This window comes from Triturus cristatus, chromosome 8, assembly GCF_964204655.1.
Source record: "Triturus cristatus chromosome 8, aTriCri1.1, whole genome shotgun sequence".
NCBI classification, from domain to species: domain Eukaryota; kingdom Metazoa; phylum Chordata; class Amphibia; order Caudata; family Salamandridae; genus Triturus; species Triturus cristatus.
Window position 1 is genome coordinate 1,200,464,001 of NC_140591.1, and position 21,376 is coordinate 1,200,485,376.

Below are 21,376 nucleotides of genomic sequence, written 5' to 3' on the forward strand. Positions count from 1 at the left end.
GACAATATTTGAGTATCATAACAGTGCCCAGAAAAGAGGAGGAGGAGTCAGGAGGTGAGTGATAAAGTGTAGGATTTGGAAGGAAGTGAATACAAAAATTAGATACATTAAGAACACAATCAAATTAATCGGCAAAATTAACTCTCTGCCGTATTTACATTCCGATCAAATCATGATTCAGATATCTACAATTAGAGAAGCCATATATATGAAGAAAATCACAGTACATCCTGAACTGGTGATAATATTGGCAAAGATGTTGTGTCGACGTTTCGACCCCTTAAGGCATGTAGGTACTCATTGCGACCTTACGGGATGGGGTCTTCATCAGGACTGGGGTGCAAGTGGAAGGGGGGGGTTGAGTGTGGGCACCTAAAAAACAAAATTAAACGAGCGTAAGGCTAATGGATCTATACAAACGGGAAAGAAACTAATTGCATAGTTTTAAAGGAAGGTTACCCTATCTGTCAGAAGACAGGACTCTAAGACGTCAAAGGATCGTCAAAGGTGGAGGGTAGCAAGCTCCTCGAGGGTAACGACAGAAGCGGGAAAGGAGGTATCCACCTAAAGACGAATAGGTAAGTTAGTGGAGATAAATTACCAAACAAGTACGCTCCACGATTAAGCGCATAACTTACTAAGTCGCAGAAAGACTTTTCTGTTGAGTTACATCAGGAGGCTCCTATTATTCGGCACTCCCGGAAAAAAAATCCATTGTGAACAAGGCAAAAGGGGACTAGTCACCACTGATTCACCACCAAGGAATTAATCTAAAAAAGGAGGGGAGGGAGGGAGAGGATTAAACAACCAGACGTCAGACAGGACCTGCATAAATCACAAAACATGAATGAACGCACCAGGGTCTTGCTCCGTGGAGCTAATGAGAAAGGAACGTGCCCTTAATACGCGCGTTGCCAGCAGAATCACGAAGGTATCGTGATCTGAGAAATGTGACCCCGAGGGTTCTTGAGTATGTTAAAGAATACCCAAAAGGGGCCGGTCACTGAGGAAAATAGGACACAGGACCGTGTTGATCGATGAATTAATCAAAAGTAAAAGAAAGCGGCTTAAGTCTAAGGGCGACACAGCAACTAAAGGAAAGCAGTACAGTTGTCAGGAAATTAAACGGACAAACTGTACAACGCAATGCAACAATCAGTTAAAGGGAAAGCTACAGCGATGCTCTTACCCTGCTTCTCCGGTCCCGTGTGAAGGATGAAAGGGGAAGCGAGCCGAGTGATCGTAGGTTTACTTAAGACACGAGATCGTCACGTGATCTCCGTTAGTGTGCTGGCGCTAGATGCCGGTGACTTAACGTAATGAAAAAAAGACTTTGGTTGGAAGAATTACCGGGAGCGGTGGACACAGTTCTGTGGTTGGCATATTTCTCTAAAAGGTAAAAATAACCTAGTATGGTTCCAACAAAGATGAACTAAAAGTATATATACACTCGTTAAGGCAGAAAACAATATAAGTTATCCATAGGCAGTGTATATATAACAGTCAAACATTGACAAATGTCAAGTAAAGTTTTACATATAGTCATATCACATAGGACAATAGTTCGTACAGATAGTAAATGAACTAAGTAATCATTAGTATTAGATGACAACCCATGATTAAAAAAGGGGGTTAGGAAGCGATACAGGAAAAGGTTACAAATCCGTAAGAAAGCCCAAGAAGTTAAATTCTAAGGACTGCTAACTGGGCATAGCTACCATCAAGTTCGTTTAATCCATTGATTACAGTGTCCAATTTAGTCATCCATTTGGATTCTCTTACATTTAGAATACCTGAGAGATTGCCGCCTCTGGGGCCCACTTTTACCTTTTCTAACACCAACCATTTAAGATCATCAGGCTTGTGATTCTTTAAGACACAGTGTTCAACAAGGGGTGCACCCACTACATTACACCGGATACGGCTGTGGTGTTGCAGAATGCGGGACTTGACTTTTTGTTGTGTCTGTCCAATGTAGAGGAGTCCACATGGACAACTGATGCCATAGATTACATGAGTAGAGTTACAATTGGTAAACGAGCTCAAAGTGATCGAATGTTCTTAGTAGCAGAAAATTTTTGTAGTAACAGTTGTTTCACAGGCCTTACAATGACCACACTTAAAATGCCCCATCACTGGTGGCAGGCTCCAAAGTTCTTGGATGGTTGGCGCTGTAGTTGTTTCAAGGAAAGACTGAACTACATAGTCCTTCACACTTCTGGCTTTCTTGAAAGAATGCATAGGTGGAGTGTGTTGGTCGATGTCATCAGCTACCAATTTCCAGTGTTGATTAATCACTTTCTTGATTGCGTTGCTTCGTGTTGAAAATGTAGTAACACAAATCATTCTCTGCAAAGACGAGTCTTGTCTGACCTTGGGTGTTAAGAGAGTTTCTCTCGGGTTGTACCAAGCCCTCTTGCGTGCTTTCTTGATCAACCTCCTCGGGTAACCCCTAGCGGTTAGTCGGTTACTGAGATCTTCAGATGCTTTGAAATAGTCATCCTTTTTGGTACAGTTTCTGCGGATCCTCAAGAACTGACCAAAAGGTAGATTATCCCTTAAGCCACGCGGATGATGGCTGTTGTATCTTAGTAGGGAATTTCGTTCGGCAGGTTTGCGATACAGTGTTGTGTGGAGTTTATTGTCCTCACTGTAAATCTTGATATCCAGGAAAGCAAGCTCATTGGCATCGGAGTGTATGGTGAACTGAATGTTATCATTGCAATGATTAAGCCACTCATGAAAGTTCGCCAGATCCGCCGCATCCCCATTCCAAATCATGAGAATATCGTCGATGTAACGTCTCCACAAATCAATCTTGTTAGAGAATGGATTGTTATTGAAGATGAACGACCGTTCAAAGTGATCCATATAGAGTATTGCTAAATCTGGAGCAAAGGCTGCTCCCATGGCTACGCCCTTGGTTTGGACGTAGTATTCTCCTTGGAAAACAAAGAAATTCTTATTCATAGCAATCGTCAAGAGTGAGATTATAAACTCAGTTGGAACTCTCATCGGGGTTGGTCGTGTGTCCAGAACTTCACTAATCACAGCCAAAGCAGGTATCTGTGGAATACTAGTGTAAAGGGACACGATGTCACAGGTCACCAATAGCTGGACGTTGGGATCAAAGGCTAATTGATCAACCAGGTTGATCGTCTGCATCGTGTCCCTTAAGTAAGCTTCCGTGTTTTCCGCCAGTGGTTTTAGAAAAACATCCACATACTTGCATAAAGGTTCCAAGATGGAGCCACATCCTGACACGATTGGACGTCCAGGTGGTTTCTGGAGATCTTTATGTATTTTAGGCAAAGTGTATATGGTAGGTAAACGGGGATGTCTCTGGTTGAGGTAGTCAAACTCCAGTTTGCTCAGAATACCTTGCCCATAAGCTTCAGTAGTGATTTTTAGAATTTCCTCTGCAAGGTCATTAGTCGGGTCGGATCGTAGTTTGGAATAACTGACTCCATCTTGGAGCTGTCTCAAAATTTCATCTTTATATGCTGATGTATCTTGGATAACGATGGCTCCACCTTTGTCGGCGGCCTTTATGACAATGTCTCTATTGTTCTTCAATTTGGTAAGAGCCGCCCTTTCCAATTTGGTAGTATTTGGGATGGTGTATTTGCGAGTGGCTAGTAATTTCATGACATCAGTTAGTACCATGCTCTCGTATGCCAAGATTTTACTGGTCATTGCATTGGCGGGTGGAACAAAGGTGGAAGGGACCCTCAATCCTGTAACTGAATGTGGTAAAGTAGACAGGGACTGTTTGAAGAAGTATCTCAAACGGATCTTCCTGAAGAAGGCATGCAGTTCGACCCTGGTGTCAAAATCATTTGGATGGGCTGTGGGTATGAAAGAAAGCCCCTTGGATAGAATGCGTTCCTCGTTTTCAGAGAGTGTGTACGATGAGATATTCACCAATGGGTTCTCCTTCTCTACCATCTGTATACTTTCCTTCTCGTTGATATTTCTCCGTGGTTCTCCGTCTGGAAACGAACCTGCTTCCCTGCGGATGCTCTGCCCCTCTCCCAGTTCATAGTGTTGGATTGGCGGCCTCTCTGTGGCCCCCTCTGCCAGGTGCCTCGTCCCCTGGGGGGTCTCCATTGGCCTTCCTCTAAAAAAGAAGGAGGGTAGTAGCCTTGTGGAGGATACCAATTGTCGTGGTAACTCTGGTCAGAGCTGGTGGATGGTTGCTCGTTGTCACTTCCAGAGCTGATGGAAGAATTTGAGAAGGTAGTAAAATTTCTTCTGCCTCGGTACGAGCCTCTACCCCTGCCTGTGAATCTCCCTTGGGTGTCTTGCTTGTAGTAATCCTCGTTAAGATAAGGGTAAGTATTCTTTTTCTCGTAAAAACTAATGTCCTTAGCAAGTTTATCCAACTTCTTGCTCTGAGTTGTAAGTTCAAAATCTTTTAAACTTTTGGTCAGGTTGGCCAGGGCCTCTTTAGCATTGGTTAAGGTGGAATCCGCTGCGATCTCCTGTTTGAGGGAAGCAATTTCTCTCAATAGTGTTTGTACCTGTTCAGCTGCAGTTTCAACTCCCAGAACCATCCAATGACGTGAAGCGTTGTTGGCAACAAAACTGAAGCCTTCCTTAAATTTAGGTATGTCAACAAAAATTGCTGGTTCGTTTTTTATCTGGAGTCCCACAGGTATCACATTAGCCTGAAGATATTTGCTGAGCAAATGGCCATGAAGGCGGGTACGTATTAGTTTTTTCTCAAGACGTTCTAAACGTGCCACCTTGTCATTCAGAGTAAAGTCAATATTGGGGGTGTCTGAGGATAGGAATTGATTAGCAGGATCCTGTAACAACTGATTGATATATTCCTCTGTGTAGGAAAGAGTCTCGCTCTCTGCCATCTTATTAAGGTGATAAATCACCAAGAGGAACCTCGCAGGTAAGTACCTGCTCTGAAGTAGTCAAAATAAAGGGTAAACCCATATAAAGTCACTGGGACCTGGGTATAGAGCAGTATGAGAACAGTGGTCCCAGCATACAGAATCATTCAATACAAAACATTTAGAAAAACAATGTACCAAGAAACCTTATTAAAGGGGTTCAAATGCCTATTTAATCACATTGAACACTAATAATTTGTTATTACTGAGCTCCATAGTACAGACAATATTTGAGTATCATAACAGTGCCCAGAAAAGAGGAGGAGGAGTCAGGAGGTGAGTGATAAAGTGTAGGATTTGGAAGGAAGTGAATACAAAAATTAGATACATTAAGAACACAATCAAATTAATCGGCAAAATTAACTCTCTGCCGTATTTACATTCCGATCAAATCATGATTCAGATATCTACAATTCTTAGAGAAGCCATATATATGAAGAAAATCACAGTACATCCTGAACTGGTGATAATATTGGCAAAGATGTTGTGTCGACGTTTCGACCCCTTAAGGCATGTAGGTACTCATTGCGACCTTACGGGATGGGGTCTTCATCAGGACTGGGGTGCAAGTGGAAGGGGGGGGTTGAGTGTGGGCACCTAAAAAACAAAATTAAACGAGCGTAAGGTTAATGGATCTATACAAACGGGAAAGAAACTAATTGCATAGTTTTAAAGGAAGGTTACCCTATCTGTCAGAAGACAGGACTCTAAGACGTCAAAGGATCGTCAAAGGTGGAGGGTAGCAAGCTCCTCGAGGGTAACGACAGAAGCGGGAAAGGAGGTATCCACCTAAAGACGAATAGGTAAGTTAGTGGATAAAGTGGAGATAAATTACCAAACAAGTACGCTCCACGATTAAGCGCATAACTTACTAAGTCGCAGAAAGACTTTTCTGTCGAGTTACATCAGGAGGCTCCTATTATTCGGCACACCCGGAAAAAAAATCCATTGTGAACAAGGCAAAAGGGGACTAGTCACCACTGATTCACCACCAAGGAATTAATCTAAAAAAGGAGGGGAGGGAGGGAGAGGATTAAACAACCAGACGTCAGACAGGACCTGCATAAATCACAAAACATGAATAAACGCACCAGGGTCTTGCTCCGTGGAGCTAATGAGAAAGGAACGTGCCCTTAATACGCGCGTTGCCAGCAGAATCACGAAGGTATCGTGATCTGAGAAATGTGACCCCGAGGGTTCTTGAGTATGTTAAAGAATACCCAAAAGGGGCCGGTCACTGAGGAAAATAGGACACAGGACCGTGTTGATCGATGAATTAATCAAAAGTAAAAGAAAGCGGCTTAAGTCTAAGGGCGACACAGCAACTAAAGGAAAGCAGTACAGTTGTCAGGAAATTAAACGGACAAACTGTACAACGCAATGCAACAATCAGTTAAAGGGAAAGCTACAGCGATGCTCTTACCCTGCTTCTCCGGTCCCGTGTGAAGGATGAAAGGGGAAGCGAGCCGAGTGATCGTAGGTTTACTTAAGACACGAGATCGTCACGTGATCTCCGTTAGTGTGCTGGCGCTAGATGCCGGTGACTTAACGTAATGGAAAAAAGACTTTGGTTGGAAGAATTACCGGGAGCGGTGGACACAGTTCTGTGGTTGGCATATTTCTCTAAAAGGTAAAAATAACCTAGTATGGTTCCAACAAAGATGAACTAAAAGTATATATACACTTGTTAAGGCAGAAAACAATATAAGTTATCCATAGGCAGTGTATATATAACAGTTAAACATTGACAAATGTCAAGTAAAGTTTTACATATAGTCATATCACATAGGACAATAGTTCGTACAGATAGTAAATGAACTAAGTAATCATTAGTATTAGATGACAACCCATGATTAAAAAAGGGGGTTAGGAAGCGATACAGGAAAAGGTTACAAATCCGTAAGAAAGCCCAAGAAGTTAAATTCTAAGGACTGCTAACTGGGCATAGCTACCATCAAGTTCGTTTAATCCATTGATTACAGTGTCCAATTTAGTCATCCATTTGGATTCTCTTACATTTAGAATACCTGAGAGATTGCCGCCTCTGGGGCCCACTTTTACCTTTTCTAACACCAACCATTTAAGATCATCAGGCTTGTGATTCTTTAAGACACAGTGTTCAACAAGGGGTGCACCCACTACATTACACCGGATACGGCTGTGGTGTTGCAGATGGCCCTTACATGCATCACCGTGCTGTCATTTCTGGGGCATTATGAAGTCAGCATGCAGCCACATGACATCACCTAGCAACGCATGGAAGCACTGCTTCAGAAGTCTCCAGATCCACTTTGGCACCTAGAGTATTTTGTAAGGTCGGTAATTTACGGTTGGACCACAGTGAACGTTACCGAAGAGAAGTAACTTGTTTGTTATAAAACAATATATTTTATTTAAGAATGTTACATTGTGCATGTGTGACTGCAATTCCTTTTTTTATCTCTTTACCATATCTATTTGCATAATCCAAAGTGCCAGACTCACATAAACTCCTAGATATAGCAATTCATCTATCCTGCCTATACAAAAGAAATTAACTTCCTGGTGGTCTTCCTAATATATTTCCTTGAACAGTGGTCTTAAGTCTCTTTGGACATTAAGTACAAGGCGCACAGGTCTGACGTGAGGCGTGTGTGAGTTTCAAAAGTTTTTCTTATGTATACCGTCTTTTTTCATTCTAGCCTCTTGAAACTGCCTCTCTGTCCACATATTATACATGGCTTGTGCTCTGGACTACATTTTTAAAAATTATTAAAAAGGCTGCTGATTTTTTCCTTTATTTATGTTACTGTTTTTTCTGTTTACAGAAAATTCCCCCAGGAGGAAACACGTCGTTTGATGTTGTATTCCTTGCTAGAGTGGTGGGAAATGTAGAAAACACTTTATTTATTAACACATCTAACCATGGGATGTTTACCTACCAGGTGAGTGAAAACAACTAAAAAGCTTCTGATATTTTAGCCGAGATGTAGGTCTAAGTAGTGTGTGCTGGTTTACGTTGCAAGTTGTAGCCTGTAGCCCACTACATTTGTTCACTTGGTAAAGGTGAGATGTTATAGAGCAGTAATCCCTGTATTACTCTGTCCAGATCCTGTTCATAAGTTATGTAGATGGTTTTGAATATTAGTGTTTAATTTGTTGTATTTACATAAATTTGTCAGCCAGATACATTGCTGTATTAAGTCAGGCAGTTTTTTGCACCCAATTAATAAAGCACGCAACGAGATTGCACCCAACATAGGCGTCGTACAACTAATGGTGTACAGCCTGACCAGTTTAACCTAATATTTTTCGTTGTCTTTGTTTTATTCAGTTTGTTCTGTGCTCCTTGTGTTAAGGGTGCCTATCACGCAGAGTGCAACAGCAGGGCCGCTTGAGTAATGCTGCAGTGGCAAGTTATGCAGCAGAGTTGACTGACTTATGCAGCAACGACAGGGCAAGTTATGCTGCTGAATATGCGTTTATGGACAAATTGTGCAGCACATTCTGTAGCTGTATCGACCTATCACTGGTAATACTAGAAATTGATCCAAGCGACTTATTAAATGGGTTGGTTAAGAAATGGCTGTTTTAACTTTCAGGCATGTTAGTCAAAAGTTAATTCACTAGAAATGACCGAGTCTTTCTTGAATGGAAGTAGAGGAACATCATAATGATACCCGCCTCCCCAGAGTGAAATAGTTTTTATAAAGCATGTTACACGTGACAGGCCAGAAACCTAAATGTTTTGTTTAAAGTTACACCACTTGTCTTCTGTCCCTCCATTCTATGTTTTAAAATCAGTTTACTGGAATTATTGAAGTTTGTTTTGTGTATTCACGATTGCATTTGTAGAAGTACTCAGTGCCGGTAAGAAACAGCCCTTTACAGGAGGATTGCTTTTCGAATATTTATGATGCGTTTGCCAAGAGACTCTTTAAAATTCAAGACATTAAACCCTGAAAACAAATGCAAATGTGCTGAAATTTCCCATAACGTAATTTGGCTTCAGCGCCGTCCATGCCAGTCACCTTTGGCTTGGCTATATCAGTATAGTGTAGGTGAATATTGACTTAATATTATCCATCATAAGTCAGGCACACATCATTTAAAAAATAAACAGTAATTTGTGGATGCTTTATAGAAGGGGAGGTTGGGCTGGCCGGTTCACAGTTTTCACATCCTTTCTCCAATTTCCATTTATGCTGTGAACAGATGAAGGTTCAGATAATAAAGTAAATCTCTCCAAAAAGACCCAGTTGATGGCTGCAGCGTTATTAAGGCGACTGTTTAGTTATTCAGTTCGCTTACTGTTCATGCGTTGGATGACTTTCTTGGGTGCGTGCAAGTGAATACGATGCAAAGATTAGCTGCGAAGAAGCATGTCTCAGTGAGCCTTGTGCCCATTTTTGCACACACTCCCATTAGAACTTGAGCGTCAATTGCACTCCTGCTGTTCCGGCCTAGGCTTTTGCAACGATGTGGTAGTTGACGAGCATGGCAGTGATCGCCACCATCTCAGACCGTGCCATCGGAAGGGCACTAATACCACAGACCAATACCGTTATCGATCATTCGTCACAGCAGTAGAGCTCTCGATCTCCAAGTGTTCGAATTGTACCCTACTTTATTATCTACATGCATCGGGTGTAGGTTGTTGAGCCCTGAAGTAAACCTGCAGGGAATGCTAGGAAGGCATGCTCCTGGGTACGTTTCAGCTCCTGGAACTGAAAGCTAGAGCCGTGTAACCTCTCGGAGCTGAGCAGTCCGCCGTGTAATGCGCTTTTGACAGCCGGGCACCAGGGCTGATTTAATTGGAGAGCTGACACTTAGCTATTGAAAGATGGCTTTGGCGGCTCCAGTTGCATGACTAGAATTACACTTTTTTGAGCTGTGCGGACAGGTGGTGAAGTATCCTGTTTAAGACGTCTCTCTTTCCTTTTAACAGGTTTTTGGTGTGGGAATTCCAAACCCCTATCGACTACGCCCCTTTATCGGGGCTAGAGTTCCTGTAAATAGCAGTTTTTCTCCAATCATAAATATTCATAATCCTCACAGCGAACCTTTACAGGTGAGAATCCTTCTATACATTTCCAGTAAAGACGAGCACGTGCGTTTTGGTGTCGCTATATGTATGCAATAATGAATGCTCTGCTAAAAATATCTAGGTAATTGCTTTGATGAATATTTGCGTTTAGTATGTGCTGTTTGATTTCTGATGAAGTGGTCTTCAAACTGTTTATGCCGACCCTCCTTGAGTAAAGTTACGTGCTACCTCTTCCAGGTGACATGTCTGCTAACATTGCACTACTGTAGGCAAAATGTTCAATGTTGTGATCAAACTAAAACTTTGTAGTGGACCTTGGAGGGGCATTTAGTTAAAAACTGAAGACAAATAGATACTCAGTGTCGTTCTCTAAATTTTCTATTGCAAACGGACAATTCCTATAATTTGGTAACATACATGAATATATTTTAACATTTGAAGCATTGCAAAAAAGGTTTACTTTTTTTTATATATGTTGTATAGTTGTGACGCGTGTAGTGGCCGGAGTAGGAGATGCCTATTGGCCTCCTCCTGTGCCTTTTCAGCAGAAGGTTCCAAGACATCCATAACTCCATACAGGAGACGTTGCTTCACTGTATCAACAACACTGCCTTCGAGTAGCAATTTACACTTAAAATAATGTATCATCTGAGAACCAAATCGTGTAGAGTGGTGTTCAGATCGATAATCTCTTTATTTGGTAGAGAAGATAATGGAAACTGGTTTTCATTTGAGCTCATCTTACCATACTGCATTATTGAGTGCTTATGTTGCTTCAGCAGTCGCACCACCAGCAGAAAAGGACCAATTTGTGTTCATAGCAGCCCCTTTTCTGCAGGAGCACCGTCCGTGGATACCGAGAACAGATCAAACTATCTTTTCTGAAAAACTTCTGAGTCACCATCATTTCTTTCATTTGGAAAATGCTCCTTACTAATCTCATTGGCTCACCCCTCATAAAGTATATCTATTTTATTTTTCTCCATTGTCTTGTTTCTATAAACTTTCTCCCTCTCAGTCTTTCTCCTAGATCATTTTATTGTTCTTATTGAACTGTACTCAGAGGCAGGCAAGCAGGATAATCATTTAATTTGCTTTATTATCCATAGAATTGCCTATACACGTTTCAACCTAAAAACAATGCAAGTTGAATTTTCTATCATGTCTTCAGTAAGTGTTGCATATTGGACCCAGAATCTATTTTCTATCACTTTAGTAGCACACCATGTTTTTAGGTCTCACATACAGACAGCGTTTTAGCTGTCTGCTGTCAAAAGACCTATTGTGAGCAATAGCAATACTTATAGTGAACTTTGGGTCAGCCAGTTGTATATCATTGGCTGGCTTTTGTGTTTGTTGCTTGCTTCTTATTCAATAGTTTTCTTTCCCCTTCTTGTTTTTGTCCCTTCCCCGGAGCATAGCTTTTTTACAATCCTTTTGATTGAATTACTTGTATCCTTCCACTGCTTACATTCAGTTAACTACCTTTTAGGTCTAGTGTTAGAAATGGTCTTTTAATTTTGCTAGAATGATAAACTTAATATACTTGTGTATATCTTTTGGTCCATTGGTCTGTTGTGTCATTATATTTGTCGTCCACCCACTACCGCTCAGAGCATGAGGCAGTGGGTCAACTCACTTCAGACCATTAGGTAACTTCACTGTGAGTGACTTCATTCAGGTCTTTCACAAGAGCACATTTGTACACAAAGAAGTTCTTTTCAGTGCAAGGGACTACTCTGGAAATATATACTTTTTGAGTTCATTTTTTAAATATTTTTGCTCATAGCAGTTTTTTTTGTTATACTGGCGAGGGCCTGGCAGCTCTCACAACAATAATGGCTTGCACAAACTGTGTCAAAACAAAGCAAGCATTCACAAAGTCAAAAGATGGCAGCCAATGCTAGATCTATTGGCTTTGCCAATGGTTTATATCTGGAATTAGCCAAGACAATACTTTTTATCTTGTAAGAAAACTGTATATACTGTAATATTTAACATTTGTTTTTATTGTGCAAACTTAAGCATAGGAAGAGAGCAAATAGTCTGCTGGCGTGACGTCAATATTCAGCCATAGTCAGCTGTTCATGCAACTTATAATAAGGAACTTCCCTTTAATCCCCCCTCCATTGCCCTCCCGCCCCGGGTGCCCGTGAAGCTCATATGGCCACTATGGGTTCACCACCTGTAGACCTTCCGGCTCCGTCAAGCGCAGCAATTTTAGAAATCAAGGGCAGGTGAACTCAGTGAATTCCTGAGAGAGAAGTGTTATGAAGGGTTGCTAGGTCTCCTGAAATGTGTCCCCTTGCGACTTAAGTGTCAAAAGTCACTTCATCCCCAGTAGATGGCAGGGACGGTGTAGCCAAGTCTGTCTAGTTGTGACCCTGTTCGTGCCCCAGAGGGCCAGTATTGATTGGTGCGCCGATCTCAACGCCAGTGTAATATGTCTGCTCCTCTTGGATTTAAATGGGTAGGTCAACGCGTTGGGGAGGCCCAGTACTACATATGAAGGGAATCTAGGAAGCTGAGTGTTAAAAATCTCCTCCCAAAACTGAATCAGTCTGGGCCGCTCCCAAAGAATATTTACTAGAGTCCGAGGGGAGTCGCTGCACCTCCAGCATCAGTCTCCTCGTTCAGGGTTCCCTTTGTGAAAGCAAACTGGGGTTAAATACCAGCATGTGACGATTTTCATCGCTGTCTCTGTACTGGATGCATTGGACTCTGTGTGTCACGCCCTATAATAATTGTCTCACCACTCCACTCTGGATAGTTGTCGCCCCAATTCCCGTTGCCACCTCAGTTGGATCATATATATTTTCAGAAGTCGCTGCACAGCCCCCTGCATCTCTGGTTGAATCAGCCAGTGCCAGATTTGGATATCTTTCTTCCACAGGGATTGCATAGTAAGCCCTCAGGGTGTCGAATGGAATGGGGCCTTCTTCATCAAAAGAGCGGCCGATGGATCTACACTCCAGCTTCTGCCAGACGCTAAATGTGATGCGATTCATTCCTCAGGTGAAATCCGGGTTTTCTGCCACCGGAGTGAGCGGGGAAGGGAACGATAAGAGGCCTCTCTTTGTCGCGACTGCAACCCAGACTTGGACGCAGTTATCGTGGACAGATAGTGATTGACTGGGCCGTGGGGTCGGCTCAAAAAGGGGTTCTTCCACAAGGATGTTCCCGCTAGTGTCCTGTCCATAAACCGCCATCCCTTTTCTGATTCCGGGCACGCCCATCCTACAAGAAACCTAAGCTGCACAGCTTGGAAATAGCGCAGGATACATGGGATACCCCGACCACCTTCCTACAGAGCTCGCCAACTAAGATCTCGTTGCATGCAGGGCGCCTGCCCAACCAAACAAAGTTTTGGAAGGCTCTCTGCAATGATTGAAGTGTTCCCGGTGGGGTCCAGAGAGGTAATGTCAGAAATGAGTATAGGATTCTAATAAGAGCTGTGATCTTCAATGCAGCAACTCGTCCTAGCCACGAGAACATGTATGGTTGCCAGCGAGCAAGACCTGACTTCACCCAATCAACTAATTCCCGGTAATTAATGGTCACGATCTCTTGAATGGTCGATGCAAGTTGAATACCCAGATACGAGATGTCCCGTTCCCATCAAATTGAATGGGCTCGTGTGAGATTTTCCTGTGCGTCCTGCGAGGCTGTCAGACTTAATGCCTGTCATTTGGCAATACTATTCTGGAATACAGAGACTGCCCCGAACCACCAAACTTTCTCTAAGAAGCTTGTAAAGGCTTCTCAGGGATTATCAAGGGGGACAATGACATCGTCCGCATAGAGAGTGATGAGGTACTCCTCTTCCCCAAAGTCACTCCTGGGTTGTCTCGAACTCTCTGCGCAAATGGCTCCATGTAGAGCGCAAATAGAAGCGGGGAAAGGAGACATCCCTGTCGCATGCCGCGTCTAATTGGGAAGCTCTCTGAACTTTTACCGTTGACTCTGACCTCCGTCTCTCATACCCGCTCAATACCCACAAGCAGAATCTAATCCCCAGCCCAAAGCGCTTCAATGCTGCTGCCAGATAAGGCCAATGTACGGAGTCGAAGGCCTTCTCCGCATCAATGGAAAAAAGCATCATCTTGTGCTGGGAACGGAATGCCTTGTCAATAAGATGGAGGAGCCGCTTGGTGTTATCTGAGCATTGTCTGCGGGGGATAAAACCTGACTGGTCTGGGGTGACCAATCTGGGCATGAGAGGGACGTGGCGGGCCTCCAGGTTCTCCGTGAACAATTTCGCATCAACGTTTAGAAGCAATATAGGTCGATAGGACCCGCACAGTCTCTTATCTTTGGCTGGTTTCGCTATGACTCCCACAGAAGCCTCTGCCATTGATGAAGGGAGCATAGCCAAGCGCATGATCGAATTGAACACTTTGGTAAGAAGAGGGTCCACTGAGTTGCAGAAGGTTTTATAAAAGCTGATCAGGAAGCCATCTGGGCCAGCAGATTTATGCAGCTTCAACCTAGAGATTGCAGCTATGACCTCCTCGATTCTAATAGGGCTGTCCAGGCCTGCAGCCTGTTCTGCTGTTAAGCTAGTCACCTTAACTCCCTGCAGGTATTTGGAGATAATCCGTGGTGGGGAATCTTGCGCCAAGTAAAGATCCTTATAAAAGGATCCGAATCTAGCTGCCACAGCCTCCTCTCCCTCGATCACTGCACCTTCGTCTGTTATTAATGCTTCCACCACGTTGGCTTGGTGCTGCCCTTTGAGTTTATACGCAAGCATTCTCCCAAACTTGTTCCCCCTACTAAATAGAATGGTGTGGCATAGTATTGAGTATTCTGTGATATCTAGGTCCAGGCCAGCTAGTTAGTCCCTAACCGCCTCCAGCTGCCTCCAGACCCTGGGCGCCCCAGTGCTATGGTAGATGCGTTTGTTTTTCTGCACTTGTTGGAGTTGTGCGCGCTTGTCTCGTCTGGCTTTATCCGCCGCCGATATAGCGATCAACACCCCTCTGATTACCACGTTTAGGGCGCCCACGCTATCACAATGGAAGTCTCAGGGGTGTTGTTCACTTCCAAGCAATCTCTAATCGCCCTATCTACCTGTTGGACAACCTCTGGTCTGTGGAGTAGGGTATCCCGTAAGAGCCACACACAGGACTGTTGGCCTTGGGGTGGGAGTGTGAGGTTCAATAGGACCACTGAGTGATCAGACAGGGTGCAGGGTTCAATCTCCACTGAACGTACTGCAGCCTGGACCTCCCTAGAACCCAGGAAGTAGTCAAACGTAGCATAGGATTTATGTTTGTGGGAATAAAAAGTGTAATCTTGTCCAGATGTTTACCCCACCACAAGACTCAGGCCCAAGTTCTGTAGCCAATGGGGCCCCCCCAGGGCTAATCGCCCCGCTGCTCTCTGGGCCGAGCGGTCCAGATCATTGTGGAATACCAAGTTGAGGTCTCCCCCCCCCTAGCACCACCCATCTATCTTGCGTGGCCATGATATCTGATACTACCCTATGTAAAAACTGTTCCTACCCATCGTTGGGGGACGTAGCTTGACCCTATGATTATGGAATGGGAGCCAAAGTGTATACGGTATCCCAAGCGGCGACCCTTGCTCTCCGCTACCTTCATTCCCACTTTTACACGAAAGGAGCGTGAGAACAATGACGCCACCCCGCCGATTTGTGTGTTAATGAGGAGAAGAATTGCTCTGGGAAAGCTCATATACTGTATTATTTAAAGGGCCTTACATCCAGCCCTCATCATCCAGTGGTCTGCTGTAGTGATTCTCATTTTGCTTTCTCCCCCACAGTATATAGTGTGTTGCACAGGGGTAGCTCACTTCAGCCATTGGCTTTCCCGACTTCTATCAGTGACATTTTGGACTTGCGCAATGTGTCATCTGTACAATAAGTAGTCTCCCTCAGTTCCTGGGAATATATATTTTAATATATTAGTTATGGTGAAGACCAAAGTTTTCCATAGGAAAAGCGTTTTTTGTTTTGCCAATAAGTTTGGTGCCATTTGACGAATCTAAACATTTTTCAAAAATGTACACTTTTTGGTTTAGCTGCTGTTCAGTTGCTGTGTTGAAAGTTTTGGTGTGATCTGATAAACGGGGGCTGAAAAAATGGAGTTTCCAAAACGCATTTTACCCATGTTATGTCTATGGGGATTTTTCATTTTTTTAACACTACAGCCCGAACTGCTGAACGGAATTAAACCAAATTTGGCAGAAAGCTAGATGTTGGTCCAGAATGTGTGATTTTTAGGTCTCGCCTGACCCAGCGCATGCGCTGGTCTGGTGAGACATTTTGTGAGGGCTCCAAAAAGTGCTACCAGGCCAGCCTAGAGCTACGTGCATGTGCACGCGCGTCACGCTTTACCGCGATTACTTTCACTTTCGCGGCCGCTTTGATGTTTGATCGCGATCACTTTCACGGCCGCTTTGATGTTCTATGTGAGGCTTCAATAGATTGCAGCAGTTAAAACAAGCATTGGCATAGCCAATAGGTCTCGCTTTTGGGACCTTATAAGTGTTTAGTTATGCAACTGTTGCATGGCTAAACACTTATAAGGTCCCAAAGGCGAGACCTATTGGCTATGCCAATGCTTGTTGTGATTTGGTTTAAATCCGTTCAGTAGTTTCTGAGAGATTTAAGTAAAAAAAATATAGATATCTGGGGACGCGAGTCCTTGTAGTGGGCTCATGGATTCTACAAAAACTTGATTGCCTGCGAACACTTCAACCAGGAAGTGTTGGCAGCCACAAAAAAAAAAGCTTTAAAAAAAAGGTGCAGGTAGAAACACCTTGACCCCTTAGGCCTCTTTGTGGGTAGGGGGCACGAAGCACGGGAGCCCCATTGGGGCATTATGCAAATTTAGGAAAGGAGCTCATTCCCACCCCTTCCGAGGGCTAATCACCACCTTTCTGAGGCTTCTTTATACAAAAATGCAGGGGAGGCCCGTACTGCTTCCCCCTCGGACCACCACCTCCCTGGGGCTTTAAAAGGGGCTTAAAATGTTATTAATATGGGTGGGGGGCCCTCTTGGACCAGCCCTGGGGACCGCTACCTCCCTGGTGCTTTAATTGGAAATAATTTGGGGGGCCACACAGACCGTAGCCCTCCACGTCCCTTAGGCTTTTGTTATATTGAATGCGGCCCCCCCGCAGCCCTAGGGACCATCAACTTCGTGGTGCAAATAGAAAGAAAAGAGGGGGCCGCACGGTCCCCCCTCCTGGAGCAAACATGGACCTAGGGACCGCCACCCCCCCCTGGCCCAGCTCCTGCTATGTCCTAGAGTGCCCACCCCCGGGACATATCTGTTTGCTATGGCTTGGCGGGAGCTTTACCGCTCCCGCCAAGCCATAGCAAACTGTGCTCAGCTTTGAGCAAGTGAGAGCATTTTGCTCTTGCTTGTTCAAAGCAGAGCACAATTGCTTTTACACACAGAGAGCTGCATGTTAGCAGCTCCCTATGTTTCAAAGCACTGCCGGCTCCTGCAGGAGGTGGGGAGCCGGCAGGGGCTGCAAGGGCCTTGAGGCTTCCCATGCGGCCCCAACTCTAAAAAGAAAATAATAAAAAAAATAAATAAATAAATGGGTGCCCTCACAGCAGAGTCTGGGGCCTGATTGATGGGGTCCCCAAGGCCGAAATCGGCCCGGTAGGGGGGCCCTCGCGCCTTCCCTCCCACTATTAATTAAATAAAAAGCCAGGCCCGTGGTATGTGGTCTCCAGGGCAAAAATTGGCCATGGGAAGGGGGGCTACTCCCACCCTGAAAAAAGGAAAAAATAGACTGGCAAGTTGCCGCTGCAAACGGGCCTCCTGGCGCACAGCCTGTTGGGGAATTAAGTCCCCTTGGGTCCAGAGGATCCTTGGGGGCCAACAAGCCCTCCTGTTACCTCCAGTAAGTCCCACACAGCCTGATTACTGAGATGACTTTGGAGGCCACACCTTCTTTCTCCACCACTCTGCAAACGCGCCTCCTGGCACACTGCTGCTTGCGGGATGAGGTCCTCTTGGTTCCAGAAGGTCCTTGCGGGCCAATTACCCTGCCTGTTACCTCCAGTAAGTCCCACAGAGCATGATTGCTGTAAGTACTTCGGAGGCCATGCCCCTTTTCTGCAGACGTGCCTCCTGGCGCACTACTGCTTGGGGGATGAAGTCCCTTGGCTGCTGAGGGACTTTGGGGGCCAAGAAGCCCTCCTATTACCTCCAGTAAGTCCCTTACAGGGAGATTCCTGAGAGCTGGGTGGAGGTACTGTCCCCTTACCCCATCACTTTGCACACGCAACCACTAGTTAAACAACCATAGAAATTCACTGAAAAAGACAAAGGTTACAGGAACATTATAGTTAGGACATATAATTAAAAAAAGTTGAAATTCACGGGAAAAAACAAAGGTTACAGGAACATTATAGTTAGGACATATAATTTAAAAAACGTTTAAATTCACGGGAAAAAACAAAGGTTACAGGGACGTTGTAGTTAGGCTCAGGTTTAGTTCGTACATGTCGTGAGTGATGTAATATGTGAGGTCATAAGCAGTGCATTGCGGGGGCATAGGTTATAGTCAATGTAGATTTTGTACAAGTTCCTTCCTTCCTCCGTCCCTCCCTCCCTCCCTAGTAGGTAGTTATAGTTAGGACCATGTTTCCCTAGGAAAAGCTTTTTTTTGACTTGCCTATAACTTTGGTGCTGGTTAATGAATCTTTACGCAATTTTCCCAAAAGAGTGCGCCGGTGATTCGAGTCATGCATAAAAAATTTCGGGGCAACCCGTCAAGCGGAGGCCGAGAAATAGGGGGGGGGGGTGTTAAAAAAGAAAATTCTATGTTAATTTGCATAATGATTTTAGACAGGAGTATAGGACGAACCGTTGGACGGAGATGCACCAAATTTGGCAAAAAGGTAGCTTTTAGTCTAAAAAGCATGCCTTTTGTTATTTGGTGTAAATCCATTCAGTAGTTTTCGAGATATTAAAGGAAATTAATATTTGTATGTCTACTGTCGCGAAGACTTCACAAATAATGGCAAGCTCGTGCAGAGATCTAAAGAGCTCTGATTGGCTGCCAACACTTCAACCAGGAAGTGTTGGCAGCCATTTGGGACCCGGTTTCAGCCGAGTCCCAAAAAGAAAAACAGACAAAAAAAGAAAAAGGGCACCAGATACGAATAGCCTAACCCCCCTAGCAATGGTCTTGTGCTCCCCTTGGGACACTGGCAGGGCAATTCTTTTTTTAATGCACTGCTATTTTTGTGAATATCTCCGTTAATTACTTCCCCAACCCCCAAAAAGTGCAGTCTTCTATGCTTGTTTTAAATGAAGCCCCTGGATGGGCCAGGTCCCGGATGCATGCAGAGTTTAGTTAAAAAATGGTTGGGGGTGCACGGGCCCGCCTCCAAGGGCTGAATAATGTCCCAGGGACCACCACCACCCCGGGGCTAATGTCAATAATAAGCGGAGGGGCCATTCGGATCCCCGGAACCACCACCTCCCTGGGACTATAAACATAACGTTATATGGGTTGTGGGCGCGCAGACCCTCCTTCCCCTTAAAAAAGAGGGGGGGCATATACAGCCCTCTGGACCACCTCGTCCCCGTGGCTGCCCATGCAGAACAAAGGGGGGTGGCTCCATGGCCCCTGCCTTGAGTCATATATAGCCCTGGGAAATGCCACTCCCCTAAGGTTGGCTCCTGCTATTTCCATAGGTGTCCACCCTCGTAAGAAAGCTGTTTGATGATGTAATCAGTGATGTCACAGGCCATGTCATGAGTGATGTAATATGTGAGGTCATAAGCAGTGCATTGCGGGGTGTAAGTTATAGTTCGCTCAGGTAGCTATAACTGCTAAATTTCTGTGGTTTTGTACAAGTGAAATCTGAGCCGAACTAGAACGTCCTTGTAATCTTTGAGATATATACATATATATCTATATATATCAGGTCCTCCCACACTATTTGTCTACTCTTGTCTTGTGTTGCTTCATACTGCAGCCATTCACACACACAATGAACATTGACGAAGCCAAAAAGTCAGCAGCAAACGTCAGACCTGTTGGCTTTGCCAATGCATTCTTTTGCTTTTACCACTCCATAGGAGTGCATGCGTCTTCTTGCTCTCTCTCTTATGTATTGCTTCATGCTTCCTCCTGTTACTCCGTCACCCCAGGTTTTCTGTTGCTTCTGACTTCCCCCCACCCCTCCCAGCTCAGCTTTTTTTGTTTTTGTTTTACCCATTCTCCCCCCATTGCTCCGCTGAACCTCTCTATTCCCCGCCACTGCCCATTGGTGGTATTTAGTTGCTATCTCTTGCCCTATTCCTCCTTTGATCCCCCACCCTGTCACACTTAGTTTCCTACTTCATGTTTACCGTTCTCCTTTCCCTCTAAACTCCTTTGTTGTTTCTCTGCCTGTCCCTGCTTGGCACCCCTTTTCCAAAGTCTTCAGATGGTTTTCTATACATTTGAGATTGCTTCCATGTTGCATGATGTAAACCAGCAGTCTTCTAGAAAACAAAGTTTTCAATACTTTATCATGGCCAGTTGCCACTTTAGTCTTTGTCAACACTTGTGCATTTTCAAAGTATCCAGCATTGGCAAAGGCAAAGCATTTCCAACCAGACCTGTTACCTTTGTCAATGCTCGTTTTAAGTAAGCATTAATGCTTCGTGGGACACCTATAAAATTGGTGTCCCAGCTTTTGACTCCTCGTTACCATTTTCAGCATGAAACTGTAAGGACAACAATTTATGAAGCTGGAACTGGAAGTGATAATTCGGCTGCACAACTGGTGATTTTGTTTGTGTGGAGGTTTATATATTGCGAACTAGACGCCACAGTATCAGAGCGCTTTACATGAGAACCAGTTGCGTTACAGATTGAAACTATTTTTTGTTTGGTTCGGGGAGATTAAGTGATTTGCCCAGAATGACAGGATGTTGAGCGTCCCTGCCGAGACTCAAACCTGGTTCCGCAGCTACGTGGTCAACCGTTCTAGCCGTTAGGCCACATCCTCTCCCAACATACTCTTTCAAAAGGAAATAGACAGAATTGCTAATTTTCGTTTTGAAATGATATTGAGTGTAACTAAGTAGATTCTAGGAAAAGGGTTGAACATAATTGGAAAAGTGCCTAGCTCCTTACTATATAGAATGCCACTGCTCATGCAATAAACCAAATTTTATTTCAAATACTATGTGGACCGATCTGAAGTGTTTTATACTTGAAGTCAATCATATACAATGGGAGTAAACCTCTGCAATAAATAGTGATCCAGAGCCTGTGCTTAAATGCCCTTAATGTATTGTATGGAACATTTTCACAACATGCCTTTCAAACTGTGAAGAAATTAAAGTTCTTGTTTTCAAAATGACATACCTTTAAGATTCCCAATTACAAACTTCACTGATTAAGTTCCTAGAAAAGCCACATAAGGTGAGGGATGCACTTCAAAATAAATACATCT

General features: G+C 44.1%; 1 protein-coding gene across 1 annotated transcript in view; it reads left to right on the forward strand.

The window, feature by feature from the left end:
* The window catches only part of TMEM131 (transmembrane protein 131), a 943,143-nt gene that overhangs the window by 256,248 nt on the left and 665,519 nt on the right, over positions 1–21,376 (forward strand). The window contains exons 6-7 of the mRNA XM_085622890.1: positions 7,715–7,831; positions 9,835–9,957. Coding sequence (XP_085479016.1) covers positions 7,715–7,831; positions 9,835–9,957 — 240 coding nt within the window. The remainder of the gene's footprint in view (positions 1–7,714; positions 7,832–9,834; positions 9,958–21,376) is intronic.